This window comes from Ixodes scapularis, unplaced genomic scaffold (assembly GCF_016920785.2).
Source record: "Ixodes scapularis isolate PalLabHiFi unplaced genomic scaffold, ASM1692078v2 PGA_scaffold6__148_contigs__length_123643588, whole genome shotgun sequence".
Classification (NCBI taxonomy): Eukaryota; Metazoa; Arthropoda; class Arachnida; order Ixodida; family Ixodidae; genus Ixodes; species Ixodes scapularis.
Window position 1 is genome coordinate 102,189,998 of NW_024609881.1, and position 23,421 is coordinate 102,213,418.

The 23,421-nt window shown below is 41.7% G+C and overlaps 1 protein-coding gene across 1 annotated transcript in view; it reads left to right on the forward strand.

The window, feature by feature from the left end:
* The first annotated feature begins 687 nt into the window (after window positions 1-687).
* The window catches only part of LOC115309334 (cytochrome P450 3A17), a 74,688-nt gene continuing 51,954 nt past the window's right edge, over window positions 688-23,421 (forward strand). The window contains exons 1-3 of the mRNA XM_040221241.3: window positions 688-746; window positions 2,966-3,062; window positions 4,048-4,100. Coding sequence (XP_040077175.3) covers window positions 688-746; window positions 2,966-3,062; window positions 4,048-4,100 — 209 coding nt within the window. The remainder of the gene's footprint in view (window positions 747-2,965; window positions 3,063-4,047; window positions 4,101-23,421) is intronic.

Genomic DNA, 23,421 nt, shown 5'->3' on the forward strand with positions numbered 1-23,421 from the left:
GAAATATTGCGTCACAGTGAGGCCGAGTGCTGCACACAACCCGATTTTTATAATCCGACCAGCTGCCCTTTAGCGGGCGGCAGGAGGGTAAGCATTCAATCAAGGAACACTGGCCCAGCGCCCTCGTGACGTCATGTTGCGGTGGCGCTGCTGTTGATTGGTGGTACGGAATACCGCAGCACCCTTGTGACGTCATATCGCGACCGCACGGCTGATAATCAATGTTGCCAACCCTGTATCAGATAGTTTCTGTTTTGCCGTAGATGCCCGAAACGGAACTTTGAACCGTGATAGTTATGAAACTATACACTCAATATCAAAAACATAATTGAACCTTGTAACTCAGGACTGTTTTTATAATTAGCTGAAAACAGTCGTAATATAAAATTCAAAAATATTGACCGGAGTCGCCCTTTTATTGGCCCACCATGTCCTGGTGGGAACATCCCAAAAGCTTTTTGAATTCTCATTGCAGGTGTCAGTTGCTTTAGGCAGTGCACATGCCATTTCATGTTCTGCACTCCTGTGAAGTTGTGTAAAAAACATTGTGCGCGTTCAAGCGGACCAAGCACTACTCTATACCGTGATCGAAATAATCAACAACACGTTTTTTTGCGTTTGTATTTCAGTCAATCTTGAAACAAGATCGCGAAAGCCGATCTCTGCATTATACATCAGTCCTGGAAAATGTATTTACTTGCCATTCTCTGCGCTCTGATCGTCGTTCCAGTCGTCATTCTGGTCAGGTAAAGTAATGTGAATACATTTATGGGTCATCGGGAATAATATAACCCCACGCGATATGATAACGCTTTAAGGACTAAACATGTAAACAGCTAACCGTCTCAAAATATTGGTTTTACGTAAATGCTTACTTACAACTAAATAGCTTAAGACTCTTAGCTCTTACATGTTTAGCACTTGTAAATTTCATCATATAGCCTAGAGAAATATTTCGAATAAGAAGTTTGTGAGATTGAGCAATAAGAAGTTTGAAAGACTGAGTCTCAAAATTCCTTATCGAGGCGTATCATCGAGCACATGTAATAAGGTTGACAGCTGGGCTGGTTGCCATTTACAGAGTATACCGTCCTGTGGTTAGCAAAGTGACGACGGGAGGTACTGAAGTACAACATCTACGCCGGGGAGACAGATTGAATCATTGAACCATCACTGACGCTGTTTAGTTGGGAAGTAGATTTCTGAAAGTTGACAATCAGGCCACGGCGCGTTAAAAATATTCCGCTATCAGGGAGCAAGGTGATGGATGCGCAAGCGGAGATGTGGAATGTGGTGTTCTTTTTGTTTATTTTGCTTCCTTTTGTTTACTAAAGTCTTTAGTTGAGAGTTGGCGTCTTTTTGCATTCTTCTTCCCACATTTGTGTTTGCGCTATTTTACCTCAGCTTAAAGGAAACAATTTCTGACTTCATCACAAAAATTTGATGTCAAATCCGTCTCCCCACCAACAACAAAAAATATTTTGCGTCCATTTGGGGAATTTTTCTGATCTCCTGACCTAAAGTATAACCGGGAACTTTTTTTTTGTTTTGTTTTGTGACGCAACATGAATTCTTGGATGTGGATTTTCTGAATATCGCATCTTATTGTACAACCGAATTATATAAATTTGTGACTTGTTACGCTTCTTATATATGTTGCTTGCTAAACATTCTATAAAAATATAACCAAAAGGGGTACCTACATTTCTTTACTTTTTAATTTAAATACTCTTTCGAGCGTGTAGTTCACATAAGATAGTCAAAAGGAAATAACTTTTTATCACATTGCATACAAATGTGATAACATTTTTTTGCCAATTCAGAAATAAAAAAAGTCGGAAATCAACTTAATCCGGGAGTGAAGTTCTCCCTAGGGGAAAGTTTTATTTATATTAGAAGTAAACATGAGAAGACTTGTTATATTTCCGCTGCTATAGAAAGTTGTTGACTAAATTTTGTTTCTCTGTAGGTTTAACACCGAATGTCATAAAAATCATCGCCTCATACATCTTTCAAGGTGAAATGTGCTCAGTAACAAAGCTTTATGATAGTTTTTGCAGTTCAGCCGTAGAATAATATAGTCTAACGCAACATCCGGAATCAGTGAAACGAAGACACCCCAGACGTTGCGCTAGGATAGAAAGAATGATACACTATATCTAAGATTTACCTTAGAAACCATGATAACAAACAGCAACAAAAAGTTACGTGGGGCTGTTGGTTCGTGATTGGATTGAAGCGCCGAAGGACAGGGAAAAAGTGAAGAAGGACACGACAACACAGGGCGCACTCGCAACAGAGATTATTAGAAAATACAGTGACTTAAATAGCTTGATCAAACCACGTCACTTCGAGCCACCGTATTCTATCTCTTTGTCTCTCTCTCAATCTTAAAATAACATTTCCTTATCTAACCTGGCCACAGACGGCTCACTGATATACTCAACGGCGGTCATTGTTTTTAGCACTGTCGGTACGCGAATTTGCCCAGTTGTTTTTTGGCTGTGCTGTCTCAGGATAATTGTGTTTAAGGTGCACGGGCATCGATCGCAATGCACTGACAAATGCCCAGACCGGGTCAGTTTGATAGCTGCTGCGTGTTCTCCCGCATGGCCATTTAAGCAGGAGCCTGCTGTTGCTTAAACAAGGGGCGCCTAAGTGCATCAGAGAGCCGTCTGTAGCCCCGTTAGATAAGAAAATTTTACTTTTAAGAGAAATATGGAGGGAGATAGAGAATTGAGTCGCTGGAAGTGACGTCTTTTTGTGAGGTACTTAGGTCAGTTTGTTTTCTAACACGCTTGCAGTTGAGAATGCTCTCCGTCTTGTTGTTACCTTCTTCACTTTGTTGTTATCGTTCGGCACTTCTGTCCAGACAAAACTGCGTTTTCCTTAACCTATTAATTCTCTAAAGCACGTCTACAAATATTTGATTTAATACAAAAGTAACGGCTTTTTAAAAATCTAGGTGGAGGAAGAAAACCTTCGAGTACTTTGAAAATATTGGAATCCCTGGACCTGAACCCAACATTATCTGCCGAAATCTTCTGGAATACCACCAAAACGTAAATCAACTTTCTTTAAAACCAATATCAAATAGTACTAGATACGCGAGATTGCCCCACGTTCAAATTATAATATAATAGTCCACAATTCAACTTAATACCTAACCCTGTAATAGCAGAACCTCTTTCAATGTTTAATGTATTTTTTTTTCTCTAGACGGAAGGATTCCCGCCTAGAAAAAGCGGAAGCTATATATTGTTCGCGTAACCAAAAAATAGATACCCAGCGCACAGGCAAGCTTGTGCGCTCGTACACTAGCTAAAGTGGTTGTGATTCGATCACGATGGGCATAGTTTAACCTTATCCAATATAATATTTCTTTTTTCTTATTTGCGGGGAACGATCAAATGTATGTTTTTCGGCCAGCAGGTACAGTAGACACAAAAACAATCATTTCTGCTGTCGAAACAACTTGATTTCAGTTCAAATTCTCTGAAATCATTTCGAAATTTTTAATAAGCTCCAGAAATTTGGCATATGCTTTCTTTCACTGAAGTTTGCTTTATGTCAAATCAAAGTGCTTGGAGCTGCGTGCGTTTGTTTTTATGTTTGTGAAAAGACGAGGCTTAACTTTTCCCCAAAGACTGAAGTTTCTTTGTTCAAATGAATTATTTCGGAATTCCAATGGCGATTTTTATTATACCGGCTGTGAATGGCTCTCTTTACTTCGCGTTCGTGGTGACCTTACCTCTGCTAATTTAGTCTTGCACATACAAAAAACATAAAGTATACTTGTTTTTTAATTCGCTCATCAAAAGAAGAAAAAGGAAGCATGAAAAAAAAGAAGCTGCGGAACAGCTTAAAAGGTCCCCGGCCCCGTGCAATGGCACACAGACAGCAGCTAAAAAATTAACATATTCTTCAATTGGTACACCGTACAATTCAATGAAATTCAATAATAGTACAAGATGCAGCTAAACCAAAGATGTGGTTTGACACATAATTTGTTCGCTTTACTGAACATTTTAACTGTTTTCTGCTTAGGGCAGACACAATGCTCTGCTGCGATTGCACGACAAATACGGCAAGGTGTTCAGGTAAGTGTCGTGATTTAAAACCACGGATGCAAACATCATATAGGCACTATTGTAAATTATAAAATCAGTTTACTCTTACGGTCTTTCTAGTTGATAATGTTAATATAATAATCATAAAAAAGTGATTTCTGGTTCTAAAATTTAAATATTTCATGATGTTTGTGTATGACTCAACGGTTTCTCAACTGCATTTATTATGTTCAATCTTCCCCAGCTCGTTTCTGTTTTTACTCTCTTACCCCAACCTTCTCGCAGTATTTTTTTTTTTTTAGGTTTTTGAATTTGTTCTAGATTTTACAGCGGAGCTGTGCCCACTCTCGTGGTCAACGACATTGATTTCTTGAATTACGTCTTTGTCTCGAACTTCAAAAACTTCATCGAGCATGGGCTGAGTAATGCTGCCTTTCGCTTCCACAGCGGTCCTTCGTCTTTTCTCCTCTCCCTCCTCAGTACCTAAGTTTAGTTGGATCAACTCGAAAGGCATCCACAATAGTTTGTGAGAGCATTTTGGTGCTCATTTTGAGAAGCAAAACGAGAAACGCTTTGTGAAAGCAAAATGAAATGTATTTTGAGAAAAAATATAATTCTTTTTTTTTTGTTGCAGAATTTAGTATTAACTTACGTAATCATTAGCAAAACCAGATGCTCGTCGCCGATTAGCAACTCTGAGCCCGTGTTCCCGACCCCATGTGTTACAAACTGGCACGTGGTCTATCACGCGAATGGGCGTTGCAAATCGACATCAGAATTGCAGCAAGCTTTTTAAATTCATTAGCATCGGCACCACAAGGGTGTTTCCCGTACCTGTTTTTGATAAACACAACCATAGCTTGTCAGCTCATCCATATCAGGACCAATCAGGACAAAGAGAAGCCACGCCCGGTTGGACTGAACGACATTAGTCAAACTTATTTAATCACAGCAGATGTATCCTTTGACGCGTTAGCGAAGCAGAAGAAAGCCAATATAAGGTGTTTTTAAAAGCACACCAGATTCGTTAAAAGAGAAAAGACGTGAGAGCTTCATTTATGCGGTTTCTGCAGGTGAGTAATACGGCTATGGGGACCTAGTATAGAAGGCTAAGGTAACGGTCAGTGGTCTAATAAAGTAAAAACTGTTATTTACATTTTTATATTAACAATAGACACATGATTCCAATTAAAAACCTGCCGAGCGTCACCGAAAACCACTAAATCAGTTATTCTTAGAATAAAACAATTGGGTGCGTGAGAAGCGCACTACTCCCCTAAAGTGGCCGCTAGTTCAGCAGGTGCAAGGCTACCCGTGCGATAACGAGCCCGCGTCATTTTCCGTCCTTATGTTAGCCACTGACCTTTTACCTGCTCCACGCGAGGAAAATTTAGCTGCCTCTAACGCTTTCAGTTGCTCAAAGCATTTTTAAAATGAATGATAGATTTTGATAACGCTCAGCAAGCTCCTAATTATGACCATGTATCTATTTTCACTTAATATAAAACTAATGAACGATTTTTATTTAATAAGCAGACTGATCGTCACCTTTCTTCTTCAATACTTTGTGCCCCTGGCCACACAGTTCACTCACAGAAACAGCATAAAAGTAGCTTTCACGGCTTTTTTAAAACAAATCTGTTAAGCTTAAGAAACTCATCCTGTGTAAATAAATGAATAAAGTAAGTATCGCACTTTAATTAATTAAGTTGCCTTTAAGTCTACAGTGCTAACCTAGGAGAAGGCAGTGGTAACTTTATTTCCTAATGTGAACGCAGAAAACATAGCGAGTGATATCTTATGAAACGAAGGCACTGGATTATTGTCGTCGGGATTTGTGATTTACTATTTGGGATTTTTTCAGGTTCATACTGCAATTTGATTGGCTCATGAAAATTATTGGGATATTCTGGAATCGCTACGCCCAGCGTCTCCTAAGTTGATGCTGCTTACAGAATAATCAAAGCTTATATACAACCTCATTTGCCTCCGCGTAACTTAATCACCTACGGATGTAGTAACATGAGACATCATGATGACGTTGAAATCATAGTGCAGGCGGGCTTCGATCATTCTAGGTCGTGTTGGCCCAAAATGTACAGACTTTCACCCAGACTTGTGCCTATCTCAAATACTCTACTCAAGATACTCTATCTTAAATACTTTTTGGAGTATCTTGGTATCTTGCAAATACCTTTGATAAAGAGTATTTAATACTCTATCTTAATTACAGTTCCGAGTATCTTGTACTCATTATCTTAAATACATTTTGACATTCCGCCATTTTCCAAGTTTTTCGGTATGAAGTGGGGTGGGCGTGGCACGAGGAAACGTGAGCATTCTTTCGAGCAACCGAATCCTGTTGTCAGCTCCGATTAGCTACGGTGACTTAGATTGAGCTCGTGAAAATATCGCTTTCTTGCCGACTGTGACTCATATTTCAGCCGAAAGTTTGTACAATGAAAGTTCTCCACTCGGCCTTCCCAAAGGCGCCTTTTGTTTTCCCCCCAAAAAATCCTCAAACCAAAGGTGTGGTTTTACGGAAGTAAAGATGCCATCCGGAAAAGTGAACACACACAAAAAAGTAGACATTCTTGTTTTGCTTTTTGTATATTTGACCCCGCTGGGGCAAAACGTCAAGGTTTTTTTTCTTCTTTGTGTTGTCAGTCCGACGCTTATTGCTCTCGCGAACACTCTCTGTAAAGGCCCTGTCACACTGAGGCAACAGTTGGACAACTCTATCCGGCAACACGGGAAAGTCGTGTTGCCGGAGACCCTGTCACATCAAGGCAACAACAACAGTCGGGCAACATGTTGCTGCCGCCCGGCAACCGCGTGTTGCCCGATTTGTTGTCCGACAACCCTGTCACACCGCGCTGACGGCGAGGACAACACGGGGAATACTCCGCCATCTTGATTGTTTACCTTCGTTCGTGTGCGGCGCGGAATCGCTGGAAATGTGACTCTACAAAGTGCTAGTGCGTTCGAAGGGCCGGGAATCACACGGTACGACATCAACCAGTGACTGTGATTAGAAAACTTGACACGGGGAGTATTTTACGCTCTTTATTTTATCAAGATGTTCTTCATTCGCTGACAAAGCAGATAGCCCTAACTGAGGAAAGTGACATCGCTGAGGTATGTTCGGGATTTACGCCACCGTATGAAGTGATTCTGTCCGGTTCTTACATGCAATTCCTATTTCTACTGTAAAATTGCGTTAGCACCGGCAGTACCCCAAAGCGTCTTTTGTAACGTGGTGTTGAGCTGAACTGACAGTGCTTCAAAACTGCGACACCGACACCATCGGCCTTCATAACAATCGGTGAAATAAATATTTTTCAACGCTGTCTACTGGCCTACCGCTGCTACGTGATCGCTTTATTCCCACAAAACGTCCTGGGTATTTTCAAAACAAATCAGGTGTCTGGTAGCGGCTGTTCCCAAGTTCCAAGCATCAACAATCACGATCAGAGTGGTCGTTTTATGCTTCGATTTTTTAATCTTAGGTTTTCTGGATTATTTTTATTATACTTTATTAGTGGGTGAGTAGGCATGCCATTTTATTTCACTTTCCGTAATGTGCGGTGGTCTCTCGGGAGTTCTAGTTTCAAAACCAGTCTGAACGTTCACGACCGTAGCTGTGACCATTTCGAAAATCGCTTTCCGTAACTACGCAGCAAAAACATTAATCGAAAATATTTTAGCTGCACGCCAGCCCTAATTATTGTTAAATAACGTTTTCCAAGCCTTTGTTTGAGTAAGACTTTATTGATAGGGGACTAACTCTACCATCGAAGCTATCTATGTTGTCGTGTTGCCGGCCCGAAATTCGCTCAGCCAGCGATCAGGGCAACACTCGTTGTCCAACACAAGTTGCTGCTGTTTTTGTTGCCGAAAGCTGTCATACCGAGGCAACATTTTAGTTGTCGTCCATGTTGTCGTGCAGTTACCGCGGTGTGACAGCTTTGTCGGACAACACGGGGAGCGAGCAACAAGTTGCCCGACTGTTGGACAACGTGTTGTGTTGCTGTTGCCGTCGTGTTGCCTCAGTGTGACAGGGCCTTAAGTGAACATTGATAACCAGAGAACAGGACAGGAAACGAACAGCGAGCAGGGTGACGTGCCGTGGCTATTATGTGGGTTCTCTTTGTTATCCATTCACTCATATCCGTGTCTGAAGTTCGTTTATAGTGAACTCCCCGTATAGGGAATATGGATTGTAGTTCAACGATGCGTCTAAGGTGCGCCGCCGGATGTGATATTCAGCAATGTCACTATCGGCCAGGCGCTCTATCCCGTTTGCTGTCCCCACACCTCAATGTTTAACGTCATGGACATTCCCACAGGCCTTGTGGGAACGTCATGGACATCCCCACAGGCCTTGTGGGAATGTCCATGACGTTAAGTGCCGGATCTGTCCCGAAAGCAGTCTTCAGAGGATGCGAGCTTGACCCACTTCGGCTTTTGTGCTTAGCTGAGGACCATGCATGCTGCGTCGTTCATGCAGGCCGGAATGGTAACAAAAGAGCCATTGTATTTATTGTCCTCATCTAGTTCTAAAGTTAACCGCTTGGGGCGCCACGGTCTGATCTCCTCCCCAATAGCTAAAGCGACCTCTTTCTTCTTGTCTCAGAAATGTTTTGTAACATCTATCAGTGATACTGCACCGCGCGTCGCCCAGCGAGCGCGTGCCCGGATGATTATCGCGCTTGGCTCTAGCCCGGAGGCGCCGGGTTCGATACCAGAAAGCGGACTTCTCTCTTATTTATTCCTTCAACTTGACACTCTGGTAAGTTCGAGAATTTTGTCGCCTGATTGAGTTACGAAAGTTCTACGTGCCGAACTTTCTACGGCGAATGTTCCAGAAACCCACGCGGGTACAAAAGGTGCTCCGAGGGGCGGTCCGGAGTCAGTCTCGCCCCAGCGGTCGATCCTGCCGTTTCGCTGACATCGACGCCTGCGACGCTAGCCTTTCTCTCTTTTGTTTTAGGAACCAGTTGGCCCCATTAAACGTTTAGCTTCTTCAGTTATTCGCCGCGTCATCATTTATCATTCGTGACAATATGTTGCTCTTTATAGTCGGACTGCATAAAATAGCCCTACGATACTTTTTCTCTCGTTTTCTGTTGTTGCGAGTTAATAACCATTCTGGTAACCCAGATTTGCGTAGCTAAATAGCTGTCGTTGTCAATGACGTCGATACAAATAAAGCGATGCGGAAGTATCTTCAAAAGTAACTGAAATACATTTCTAAGTATCTGTACTCTACTCAAGAGACCTTACAGTGAAAGTAACTTGAGTAGTATTTTAAATACTTCATGACGCAGGTATTTAGTAACTTAACTTAAATACTTTTATCGAGTATTTTGTCCCACACTGCTTTCACCTGAAGTCCTTTTAACATAGGGCAACAGACTCGAACGGCCAAAATCCCGTGGACAGAGCACGTACTTCAACCACCACCCACTTTTTTTTTTAAATCGGGAAATGTACGGTTACAGTGCGACTGCGAATACGATATTAACCCCGAAACAATGAAAATCGCTATGTTATCGAAGAAAAATTACACCATGTGAAACGGCCTCGACTTATAAATCCGGGAAGCATGGCGTGCAGCGCAGCTGGCACCACATGAAAAATTTGTTCTGGAAAGTAAAAAAAGAAGAATGAATTGGAATACGCCTAGCAGCTTGTTAAGCCTTTAGGAAAGTAACAAACCTTAGTCGACATCAGTTTCGAGTGGTACCGTTGAACTCTTTTAAAATTTGTGACGATGCTAGACTTCAGGGTAGACGGAACTGCAAAAAAAAAAAAACCTTTTTGTACGTATAAGAAAAGTAATTCCCGCAGCAGTCTCATATATTTCGCGCAATATAAGGTCACACGGTTGAGCTGATATAGGCCTCAATGAAAGGATGCGTTGCTATATGAAATGGTTTCAAACATAAAATAACACACTTCGCGTACTGGTGGTGGTGCCATTTTTAGAAAGCTGGTTAGTTCGCCCTAATTTGATTCGAATGCCTCGAGGCGTGTGCGCGTCTACATTTCTTTCACTTTAAATTCGTCTTATAAACACAATTAACATCACTGATAGTAAGAAGGTAAAGCGGTTAAACGAATACGATAAAATTGAGCGCATAAAAACATTTATATTTCAGAGACATTTTGATCTCTGAAGCTTTATTGCGGTACATATAATACAATTCCTCTTTCAGATTACTATGAGGACGGATCAGGAGCATTCGTTCCTTGGACAGGCCATGGTTCATGCCAAGGAGCCCCAATGACGGATTCTTCATAGCGTTACATCGAAGGAGTTCACTTCGTACAAACTAAAACGGGTGTGTATATAATTGATGTATGCAACTTAGCTATGGTTATTAAACACAGCAAGCAAAAATCGGCAGCAGGGGACCTGAAATCTCGATGTAAAATATTACCACTTCAAAGTACACGAGGTAATGAATATGTACTCGATGACCTCACTAGAATGAACAGTTGGGCTACTTAATATATGTTCGTGATATAGAACAGCGGGAAACACACGAGGACACATGGAGATGGCACTGACTATCAGCTTTCTTATTTTAAAAGCACGTGGGGCATTGGGTCTTTTTCTTTCTGTCACTTTGGGGTAGTTTTTTTCGTTTCTTCAAAGAAGAAGATATTCAAAATCGCAAAAAAAAACAAAGAAAAAAACATCTCACTGTCCCTGAGGTTCACAAATAGTTGACACGCGCACGTTTCTGTTTTCTGCTTCTATATAGTAGACTTCAACTATTTCCCTAGGCAACCGAGCTCGGTGTTTGAACAGTAGGTTTTGGATCTCCCAGTGGACGTCTAAGAGGAAAGAACATGTATGCTGGATGCACCACCCTAGAACCATCAAGAGCTCACTTGACTATAGATCGGCGTATTCAAAACTTTTTAAGAATAATATCGCTATTTCATGCTCATAGTCAGCACTAACAGAATACTGCATTCACAAGATGAAAGAAAGCTACTCCACCCGAATCGCCAGGCTCAGAAACTCGAACTTTCCTGACACACTTATCTCATCGGCATGTGACAAGCTAATACGAAAAATCCAAATGAATCCCAAAGAAAGAGCACAAAGATTAAAGCTAAGAAATACAAAGAGAATGTAGCCGTCATAAACTTATGTTAACCGCCTTTCTCACGGGAAAAAGGGAGTCGCCTCAAAATACGGGGTCAATGTCGTATTCTCAGTCCACAACAAACTGAGCAATATTACAGCCGCGGTCGAAAAACGCGCCAACATAAACAGTCAAAAAGACAACAATGAATAAAACCTTAAGCACGGTACGAATTTCGTGCCTTGTAAAAAGGGGACATTCTATGAAATTCTATACTCCTGCTGACGCTCATACGTCGGACAAACGGGGCTATGCTTAAACATCAGACTTCGCAGACATCACAGCTTCGTAAAAGGTTGAGCATACTCTTATTTAGCAATGCATTGCCATGACTGCGGCTGCGAGCCCCAGTTGAGAGACACAAATATATTGTGCGAACATCAAGCTCAGTCGTCTAGAGAGATACTTAAAGCGTACCAAATAAAAAAAAAAGAAAAGACTTGACTGAGCCTACCATTCGTCACCTCAGGGACACTGAGATGGCTCTTGTTATTGAACCTTGAATAACTTCTCCCTCGAAGAAACGAGAAAGAATCGACCTCACAGTGGAAAGAAAAAGAATACCTTGAGCACTCATGTTTTTCAAAATAAGAAAGTTGATAGTCAGCGCACTGTCCTGTGTGTAATTCCCTCTGCGTCTTTGTGTTTTTCGCGCTGTTTTTCATCATAGATCACCTCTTGTCCTTTGGAGTGTTGTAACTCAGACAAATATTGTAATATTTATGTTCTATTTGCAAGACACTGCAGGACAATACTTGTGGCGCAGTATTACTGGACGTTAGTTTAATAAAGAAATACAAGATCATATACTACAATCCGACACAAAAGGGCAATGAGAACAGCTGAATAAATATAAAAAATGTATATAAAACAAACAGATACAATACAGTGCAAAACAGAAAAGAGAACGGAGAGCTGAGAAGTTGAAAACATTCGCAAAACACCAAATCAAAATATATACGTATCGAAATTACGTTCTATTTTTATACAACCTTACCCTCTGAACACAATATAGGATCAGACTGGCAGTTCTATTGTCACATTCGTCCAGGATGACGGGCGAATTCCGCGGAGGCAAGACAAGAGAGAGAGAGTATAGGAGAAGATGCAAATACATGTTTCCCAACAACAACAAAAAGGGACAGCGCGAAAACAGCTATAGTTAAAGACCGATAAAGGCTGCAAGATCTAGTTAGACATGTTATCAAGTACCCCAAAATCAGTGCCTGCTAAGCTGTCACTCACAACCTAGGCTTCGGCCACGGGTCTTGGCGAGACGTTTTCTTTCCTCCCGGATGCTTGTCCGAAGATGCCTCGAGGTCCGTAGCCTTCCTGACGGGAGCCTCAGCAGACAAGGGTAGTCTCCCTTCGGAGCGTAGCCGCAGATGCGTAACCGCAACGCAAGCATTTCAAGACACCCTTCTCGTTCTCACGGCCCCTCTTCTCTTCTTTACCGCCAGAATCAGCTTTTTCTTTCTCTTCTTTTTCCCGGGGATCCACAACAATAACATTGTTGAAAGTAAGAAGATGATTTAACCCGTAAGGTTTGTTTCACTGGAGTTGATAGGATAAATTTCAACCTTGCTAGTTTATACAAGATCCTGAATGGATAATTTTTGTATTTCGAATGAATACAGTAGCGAGGTCAAGCTGGTGGTAATTATTATGTTTAAAAAAATTGAGGGACGTTTAAGCATCGCCTTTAAAAGTGGAACGCGATAGCTTGATCGGGCACCGTTCGCAAAGAATTCTCAGTAAACCCGCGCTCGCCGCCAAGCTGTGCAAGCGTGTGTGTGAGGTCAGATCGGTAGCGTCACGTGTCACGTGACGTGTGCGCGGCTGGTGAGCGCGTGCTGACGGCCAGCTTCCACAGTTCTTTGGCAACGTGCATTCAGCGCCATAAAGATTCTCAGTCTTAGCAGGCTATCAATGTGAGCTCCTTCTGAGCATGCACTCTAAACAACGCCTTCAAATATGGCGTATAAGGGTATTCACACTTTCCCGGCACGCGCATCCCACGACGAAAACGTCAGGCTTTGCAATGTGCAAAAGCCTCGCGTTTTCACCTCGTGATGCGCGCGTGGTGGGGGGAAATCCCCGGGATTTCTCCCTGGTGGGAATACCCCTATACAAGTGTGGCGATTGGCCTTCGGCATGTCTCCGCTGGTGCGGGAAAGCGCGTGAAATTACAAGCTTGCCAAAGCTATGTTCACTAGCATTCTGCTCGAGCTTGCACGCACGGTGCACCAGTCGGGGCACCATGCTTGCAATTGTCTATACTCTGTTCTAACATAAGTTGATACAGCAGCCAATACCGAGAGCAAGAACGCAGGAGATTGTGACTTTGAAAAACTTTGAAGTGTTCTTTAGCAGAACGAGCGCACGCGCCAAAAATGCACACCTCCGACCAGGTGGGAGGCTAGCGCAAGCTAGTTGCTATGTTGTAGTGTCACCTTAAAGGGGCTGTGCAACGACATTGGGCAGGAATATTTTTTACTTTAAGCCAGCTTCCTGGCACTAGTGGGCCCAAGAATACTCGAACGCAACATCACTGACCAAGAAACGTCTTCGTCGCGGCGGAATTCAAAGGATGAAAGCGGAGCTTTTCTCTCAGTCTATCCTGCCAAAGCCGCCTTGTGTTCCTTCCCGGAATTCGATGACGGAGCTGTGGGGACAATGGAAACAGTACGATCCCCGGGACAACGTCATCGAGCTTTGCGGTGACGGTATTCAAATGCTGCTCACAGAGTGGACGCGAAGACTGCGTACGCATTCGATCTGGGCTCGTGACAATCGATGTCTCGACAAGCATTCGGGTACTGGCCCGTGTCCAATCGCTGCAACGGCGACAATATCCGAGCCATAACAATGTCTGGAACACAGCGGGAGTCCTGTGCTTTCCCAACCCCAGCGCGTAACTATGGTCAGCATTGGCGGCATATAATCGGCTCCAGATAACGTGGCCGCTTGTTCTGGCTGCGAGTTGAGGGAGTAAGCGATGCTCGTTTTTCTTTTTTTTCTGGGACTTCTATTGCGTGGGGTGAAAAACGAACGCGTGTTTCATAGGTCATTAACGTCAAGGATCCGTTTTAAGCGGTATTTGCGCAAAGTATAAAAATTGTTGCATCGCCCCTTTAAAGAAGCGGTGCAACGATACTCAATTGGAATGTTTTTCACTTTACACGAGCTTACTGGCACTAGTGTAAATTAAGGATACTCGCACGCAACGCCACTGGCCAAGAAACTCCTTTGTTGCGGTGTAATTTCAAGGACAAAAGCGATCATTTTCGTTCAAACTCTCCTTTGCAAAATTTGAGGACGTAACGTGGGAATTGCAGTACACCCCAAGTGACGATATTTGAATGCGGTTCATAGATTGGACCCAAGCATTGCGTGGGCACTCGATTTGGGCTCGTGATAATTACTAGCTCGAGAAGCATTCGGGTAGTGGCCCGTGTCCAATCGCTGCAATGACGACATTAGCCGAGCAATAACAATATCGGGAACTCGGCGCGTATCCTGTGCTTTGCCAACCCCAGTGCGTTACTATGATCAACATTGGCGGCATATAATCGGCTCCAGATTACGTGGCCGCTTGTTCTGGCTGCGAGTTGAGGGAGTAAACGCTGCTCGTTTTAGGGGCGAAGCTCCTTAGGGTCTATACTCTGTTTCACCTTGTGTTGTACCGCAGGAAAGGGTACAAGCACAAGTTCCTTGCTCTAGGACACATCTCGGCGGCAGAAGCTCTCGTGCACCAAGGGCAGCTGTCAATGCTATGAGCTCGCGCTTCTAGCCTTCGCTGCGGTACAACATAAGGTGAAACGGAGTATAGCCTTGTCCGTCCGGCGTCCGTGCTCCCATCGATCTTACTGGTGCTCGTGCTCGTGATCGTGCTCGTGAGCTAACGCGCTCACGTGCTCGTGTAGGGCAAACAAAAATGAAAAAAAAATGTTTGCGCGGTCGACAGGATTCAAACCTGCGCGGGGAGACCCCAATAAATATCTAGTCCATCGCCTTAACCACTCGGCCACGATTGCGGGACGAGTAGGGGGCTCTGAGATGCGGTAGTAACTCAAGAGCTGGGGTTTGTATCATGGATGAAACGTTGCATGTAGCCGCTCAACGTCTATACAGGAGAAGGCGTTGCGATCAAATGCGCATATAATCGCGTTAAACGTTGCATGCATTGGATCAACGCTTATAGACGAGAGGGTGCTGCGGTCAAATGCTCAAATGCCTATATGACCACGTTCCATACCTCCCATTTTTTTTTCTGACATGGATGAAAACGAACGAAAGGCTCGACATCGGAGACAAGCACCACCAGAGCTTTACCCCAATCAACATCATTCACCACGTGGAAATACGGTCATTTTTTACGTTAAATAGCCTAATTTTAAGTCGGTTGGAGTTTATTTAGTATGTGCTAGGCCTCGAGCGAACAGAAGGCGCAGCAGCTATAGCCCTTCAACCAGTACGTTTCTATACACAATAAAATATTACAGGAGTTTACTTAAGACTCCTTATGTGTAGTAAGGCGAAAGCATTATAGTCCTGCGGGAAACATGCTTCCGAGTAATGTTTCTTCGCATACTAAAATTTAGGACGACGCATAGGACGAGGTCTTGAACGACGTCGAAAACGACACCTAAAAGACGCCGTCTACGACGACGTCGAGAACGACGCCTAGAGCACGACGTCTAGGACGGCCTTGTGAGCTTCTGTGACCCACGTTCTGAGCGTGCACGGCAAAACAATCACCCTCTTCGTTTTTCGGGTTGTCCGCCAGGGCGGCGACACCCTAGCTGGAACTTGCGAATAACCGTAGGTGTCTGCAAAGTGCGCGGGGCACGGCCCTTAAGTTTACATTCGTTAAGCTTCTGCCCGTAGCTCCGGCGTCTATAACCTATACAGATGCTCAACTAAAATGCATTAAAATGTTAGAATGCTTCTTGAGGGGAATCTGTTGCACCTTTTGCAAAAATAAAAAGAACACAGATGTGATCATAATGGAAGTCATTGTTTTGTTTAAATACATTTTCTAAAACGTCAACTTATGATTGACTTCATACTACAATCATGAAATCTTTAGCTACATTACTAATAAAATGAGGTTTTATTTCTGACGCGAAACTGATTTTACTTGTCTCTGCATTCCCGTTACAAAAGTGTAAACCAAATAAGCACCAACGTTACCAGTGATTAAACTATGTTTTAATTACAGTAAATTTACATTACCTGATTATTTCATTTTACCAGAAGCCAAGCTTGGAAATGTTCGTCACTTTTCTGAAGAAGAACTGGTATTGCTGACGACTGTTATATTGGTTGGAAGGTAAGCACTGATTGATATCAATAAAGCGCCGCTTAATAAGCACGGTTACGTATTCCCTTACCTTCGACACTGTTAGATTGAAATAAAAATTTAACCATTTGAGTTTCTTTTGATATAAAGAAAGGGCAATACTGATAAAGGTCAAAGGCAGCGTAATCATACATGTGCTGAAAATAGGTGCAACACAGAAAGTTAGTGTATATAAAGTAGTGCAAATAAACAGAGTCAAAGCATGTTGAAAATCAAGCTTGTCAAATTCGAAAAAAAACTGCATTGTGAGCTGCATGTCTTACAAAGCAACCGAAAAAGTGTATAACTTAAAAGTTTGCAGAATGGATAGTTTTAAAACTACTAACTCAGTGACTCCCTTCTATCCCCTTAGTCGAAAAAGAAAAACGCCGCGACATTCTATCCCTTTCACCTCTTCCTTCGGGAAAAGCTGCCCGATTTATCGCTGTGCAATGGAGCATCTTAATTTTTTAAAGTTATTAATACTTACGGTGCGGATAGTGAATTTATCAGAATACAATCAAAATGTTCAATGCAAAAAAAAATATTATCCATCTATCTGATATACAATTTGATAATAATATTTAAAAACACTGTCAAAAATAACCCCTGGAGAAGGGGAACAAAAGAACAAAGGACAAACACAAATCTAAAAAAAATAGCTAGGCAACTGGTCCGTGACCGAAGAAATCCGCCTGATATTTGTATCAAACCAGGGATATCTCCATTTTCAGTCGAGTTATCTACCAACTGAGCTAACTAGAAGTTAAACGCCATGTAGAGCAAACGGGTTTTATCAGTTGCCAGCAGTCTAACCCCTTACCCAGGGATTATTTGCGTTACTCTTGTCGAGATCACTTGCACTTTCGCATTCATTTAAAAAAATGTCTTGAAACTTAAAGTAGCCCCTTGACCGGCGCAATAATGAATGTTTGAATATCTTTTGATTCCAATATTACAAAACTGCCGAAGGTTGTGATGCTCTCTTTCAAACGTGCACAGAATAAATAAATTCAAATGAAAACTAACGCAGCTTTAATTTTGCAGTTTTCAAACAACGTCCGTAACGCTCGGCTTCCGGTCATTGTTACTAGCCATGCACCCGAATATCCAAGAGAAAGTGAGAGGAGAGGTGAAGGCGTCGATTGAAAGTTCGGTAACTATATTTTTATTTAACTCATAATATTAAAGTATAGGGAATAATCAAACGCCAGAAATATACCTTATAGGCATCAGTGTATCAAATTTGATATTGATACAAGTTAACATTAATTAAAGTATTTTTGTCCGAGCCACTACGTAGTATTTTTAGGGAACCCGAGACTGAATTACGAAATTTGACAGCAAGAGAAGAGAAAGGGAACGTCTCTTGAGACGATATTTTTCATTTCTCTTTGATGTCAACTTTCGTATACCTCAGTGTATGGTCGATTCATAATGCTCCGTAAAGAAAAGCTCACTTGTGTCCTTACGTTCTCTTCGAACTACACAGTATCTTATATAAGTTCTAACACGTCTTATTCGTCGTCCTTATAATAATAATATTAATAATAATAATAATAATAATAATAATAATAATAATAATAATAATAATAATAATAATAATAAATCTTTATTTTACGTGCCCACAAACAAGTTTACATGCTATGATGTGGTGCACATAAAGAAAATTAAAACACAACACTATATCAAACATTAAAATACTTGTCACAATGAAAATATAAACAAATAACAGAAACTGAAAGACTATCAAGAACCCGCCTTACAATAGGTAATTCAAGGACATCCACTCTCGCACATAAAACATAAACTGGTTTGAACAAAGAAAAATGTCAGGATGGGTCTTATTAAATGCTAATTGGATTCTCGATAAAGGAGACACAGATGACATACAAGATGGGTTAAAGGTTAGCACACTCCTACTGATCCTTGACGGAACATGAAAGTCTATGAAATGCAACAGATCAATTGAATTCACTTCTCCGTGTACAACTTTCTGAAGAAATATAAAATCTCTGTATTGCCTCCGCACAGCAAGCGTGTGCAACGCAAATCGAACAAGTAACGTTTCATAATGGTAAAAATATTTCCTTCCAATATAACGGTCACACACAATTCTAATCATTCGTTTTTGTATATTTTCTATTAAAATAGCCTGAGTTAACGTTAATGAATTCCAAATGATTGAGCCAAATTCTAATCTTGACCTCACTAATGTCTTAAACAAGTGCAGTAAACAACGGGGCGTAGAAAACTGACGACACAACCGTGAAATCATTCCCAACACTCTCAGTGCTGCATTAACAGTTATAGACACGTGATTATTAAAGGATAGTATCGATGAATACACGAAGATCCTTGATAAAAGGAACCCGAGGAATCGGGGCCCCTCCCAAGTTATATAAAAAATAAAGTATGTCACGCTTTCTGGGTAACACAATTGATTTAGTTTTATTGGGGTTAAGTGACAAGCGGTTTTGGCACACCATTCAGAAACACGTTCTATGTCAGCCTGAAGACCGGAGCAATCAGATAGTGACCTGACACTTATAAAAAGCTTAACATCATCGGCAAACAAAAGAATTTTTGCATCTGTAATACGGTAAGCAAGATCATTTATGAACAAAAGGAATAAAAGTGGTCCCAGGATGGATCCCTGGGGTACACCAGAACTTGAAATAAACTCGTCAGAGTAGCTCTCAGAAATGCGAACAGAGTTTCGACGACCAATGAGATACGTAGAAAACCACGCGCAAAGATGCGGGCTGAAACCATGCAAGGCAAGGTTCTGTAGCAGTAAATATTGACTTGAGAGTCAGCGCTTGCGCCGTCTGTTTACTTCTACAGTGCATTTGACCGTTGTGCAGAGCACAAACGAAAAATGGCGTGCCACAGACTTTTTTCAGTATTCGTTTGAGTTTGGTACCTTTACTGTATACTATTGAAGAAAGCGCAAAAACGCAAGAGATCACGTCAATGTTACTGTTTTATTATAATCGGGAACAAGAATTCATAAGTTATAACATTACAAGTGGGAACTAATTGTGGTACAAGGAAGGTTATACACAGCCGTCACTTCAACTGCTGAGGTGGAAATATTTAAAACGAACGCAAGTATAGTTTTCTAAAGAACTTAAAAGTTGCTAAATGATGTATTTTTTGCACTTAATTTTACGCTTGTTTTGATCTCATAATTAGTTTCCTGAAAACTCCGTCGCTTTATGTTTCATTAAAAGGTTAGCAATTCTTAACGAGATAAAGAGGCTGTCTCAGGAAAACGTTGGCAACGAATAAGTCCAATGAAGAGGCGCAGTTTCAATTTTTTCCTACCAGCTCCTACCACTTTCCTATTTTATTAATGTTCTTCTTCACAGACGCATCAATGTTTTTCAAGAATAGTGGTGTTCCTTTTAACCGAAATGAGGCTAAATCACTACCTTAACTTTTCATATTTTATGTAACGTCGGATTAGTTCGTTTTGTTGTCGTGTTAAGCTCAGGAACATAATTGCTTTTAATTATAATTGCATTGTTTGGAGATTGTACCATTTTACGCAGGTATATCAACGCCATACTTTAGGCACACATCAGTACTGTGTAGTTAATGCTCCTACGTTTTACATTTCATTGAGCAGGGATGTTTGGATCATGACACAGTGACCCAGAAACAAAAATAAACGCGGCAGGTCATCAACGGGACTCTTCGATTGTATCCACCCTCAGTCACGTAAGTTTACATTAATTGACTTCTCCACATAATCACCACGGGCATTTGGATACTCTGGGTGTAGCTGATCCTCATGTGTTCAATCTTTTTATTGCCATTTCAATTTTTAAAGTAACAATATCATTTCACAAACGACGAAAATAATCCCTGTAGAGGGGGAACAAGAGGGGCACGGGACAAACACAAATCTCCAAACACAGCTAGGTGACTAGTGCGCGACCGAAAAAATCCGTCTGCTCCGGGTATCAAACCCGGGGCCTCTCCTTTTCCAGTGGAGCGCTCTACCAACTGAACTAACCAAAGGTTAGATGTCAGTAGAGCAAACCGGGTTTTATCAGACGCCACCAGTCTAACACCAACAAGGGTGAAGCATGCAATTTAAGGATATGATTATAATGCAATTAAATGCACAGGTGCAAGCGAACTGTACGTGAATGACGAAAATAATCCCTGGAGAGGCGGAACACGAGGGACAAGGGACAGACACAAACCTCTAAACAAAGCTAGGTGACTGGTGCGCGACCCAAAAAATCCGCCTGGTCCGGGTATGAAACCCGGGACCTCTCCATTTCCAGTGGAGTTCTCTACCAACTGAACTAACCAAGGTTCAGACGTCAGTAGAGCAAACGGTTTTTTTCAGCCTCCACTAGTCTAACATCAACTAGGGTGAATCGTGCTATTTGAGGTTATAATTATATTGCAATTAAATGCAAAGGTGCAAGCGAGCTGGACATTTGTGTTTGTCCCTAGTTCATCTTGTTCCCTCTCTCCAGATATTATTTTCGTCATTTATGTCCAGCTCGCTTGCACCTTTGCATTTAATTGCATGATAATCAATAGCCTTTCGTCGCTTCTGTCTGAACACAAATGGAAAGACGTCTTTACCCAATTCAAACAGACTTGCATCTACAATTGCAGGTTTCACACAAGGACTGCAAAGAAAAGCTTTACGTACAAGGAGAAGACATTCAAGGCTGGAACATGTATTATGGCTCCCGTACTCCAAATACATAAAGACCCAGAATGCTGGGACGATCCCTGCAAGTTTGACCCTGACAGGTAACATAAATTTTGTTTTGTTTTGTTTCTTTGGTGTTTTCTAGAAAAAAAAACGGACAGTCAGAAAATAAAAATTTACCTAAAAGTGCTCTAGAGCTGGGTTTATTGATTGTACCTTTACCTTTAAAGCATGTATGATCCCCCAAAGTTGGCTTATCACTTTCGATTGCAAACAGTCTATTTGCTAAGCATATATTTTTCCACTGGTTAAACTTCAAGAGCTGCCATTTTTATGTTGGTTACATGCCTTTGATGCAGTGAAGAATTTTGTTTTTCATATACCGCCACGTATCTAAAAAAAACTCTGATACTAATTTTCAGATGGGAAGCCGACGTCGCCACTGCTTGTAGAATTTTGACCTTGAGCTAAATTTTCTTCTCTCTTCAACAGTCGCAACACGATGGCTATGTCAAGCGTTATAGGCCTTTAAAAACTTAGTATATTTCGTGTCATCGTGGTTGCAGGACTGACGAAGACTGACTCCTTCGTGTGCTTTAACTGTATGCAACGTAATTCGCAACCTTCCGGCAAAAGTTATCAGCTTTGGAGATCCTGGTCTTGGGTAACCCGGCGTCATCATCCTGGCATCTCTTATGCTAACTAATTTATCGTGTCAAAATTTCTCTGGGATTTCTGACCAAGGTTGCTACGCAGATTCGACTACAAGCTAGGCTCATTATGTGTTCGGTTTCCGTCATCGTATGTCCTATATTAAAACAATCGAAACTAATATCGGTCATTCCTGCATCCCGTCCTGAGAGCACAGTATTGGGAGAGACGAAAGCCCAATTCATAGCTTTGTTGTTATGCGATATTATGTCTTTCTTTCTCGTCTATGAATGAAAACTCAACTACCTTTTTGGTTGGTCAAATATAGTGCCCCTAGTGTGCTCGTTGACGCTAAAGGAAGTTATAAATAAGCTCTTCTATTTATTGCCTTAGACGCACGTGCGAAATACACTCGGAACTTAAACGAAAGCGCACCAGAAATCGACTACGAGAATGGTGAAATCACCGTACGCGGCGCTGCGTTGTTGGAAATTACAGGTTCTCCCCGCATCGTTTCAATCATGAACTAAAGATTCGAGACTATAAATGTAACACAAACCAGTTTAAATCACCATTTTTCCGCAAAACCAATAGCAAATGGAACCACTTGTCTTCGGAGGTTGTAGACATTTTGGAAAATGGCGCTTTTCTTTGAGGCATTGTGAGGAGAAGTTTTGTTTTGTATCCAGTATCCTCTTTTTTTACTTTTCAAAGTTTATACATGTGCGCTCTCGGTTATGCTTCTTCAAATTGCTTTAATCTATCACTTGACGTATATCCCCCTTTACACTGTAATGCCATCTGGCGCTGGGGGTAAGTGAATAAATAAATATATAAAGCGTTTTTGTTAATTAATCAAAAGCGACGCACAAGCGTGCGTTACGTTTTAGCGGTGATGGCTATGGCAACGCGTTTCTTTTATTCGCAACGTATTTTGTTACTTTTTGTGTAAAAGTCTACATCACTGTTGCAGAGTGATGCATTTCCAATGACAGCCTGAAGCAGAGAAGCGACATTCCAAAAGTGCGCGGTGGCAACGTCGGCTGCCTGCAGACCTCCACCGTGCTACAAAGGTGGAACCTGCCAAGCAAATCACTCCTAATGTGTCTCCATGAAGGTGGTGCAACGTGTCGTCCTTTATGGGCACGGCGGCAGCTCGTTTGTGCTATTTTCTTTTAGTGGCGACTGGGCACGATAAGCTACAAATTCAAAAAGCAAAACAAAAAGCCTATTAAATAAATTTTTCCAACCCACTGATCTTTTTGGTGTATAGAGACGAATTTTATTGTCTACGTTTGAGCGCACATAAAAGTATTAAAACAAACTAGTAACCTAAAGGAACTAGTTATTATGCTAAAGAAAAAACGCCAATTACAGCTATTTCCACTAACGGTGTCGCTCGCCGCACATGCTCGTGAATCACGATTGCAGATTTGGCCGTGAAAACAAAGGACGGTACTGCAAGGCAGCGTTCCAGCCTTTTGGTATCGGACCACGTAGATGCGTCGG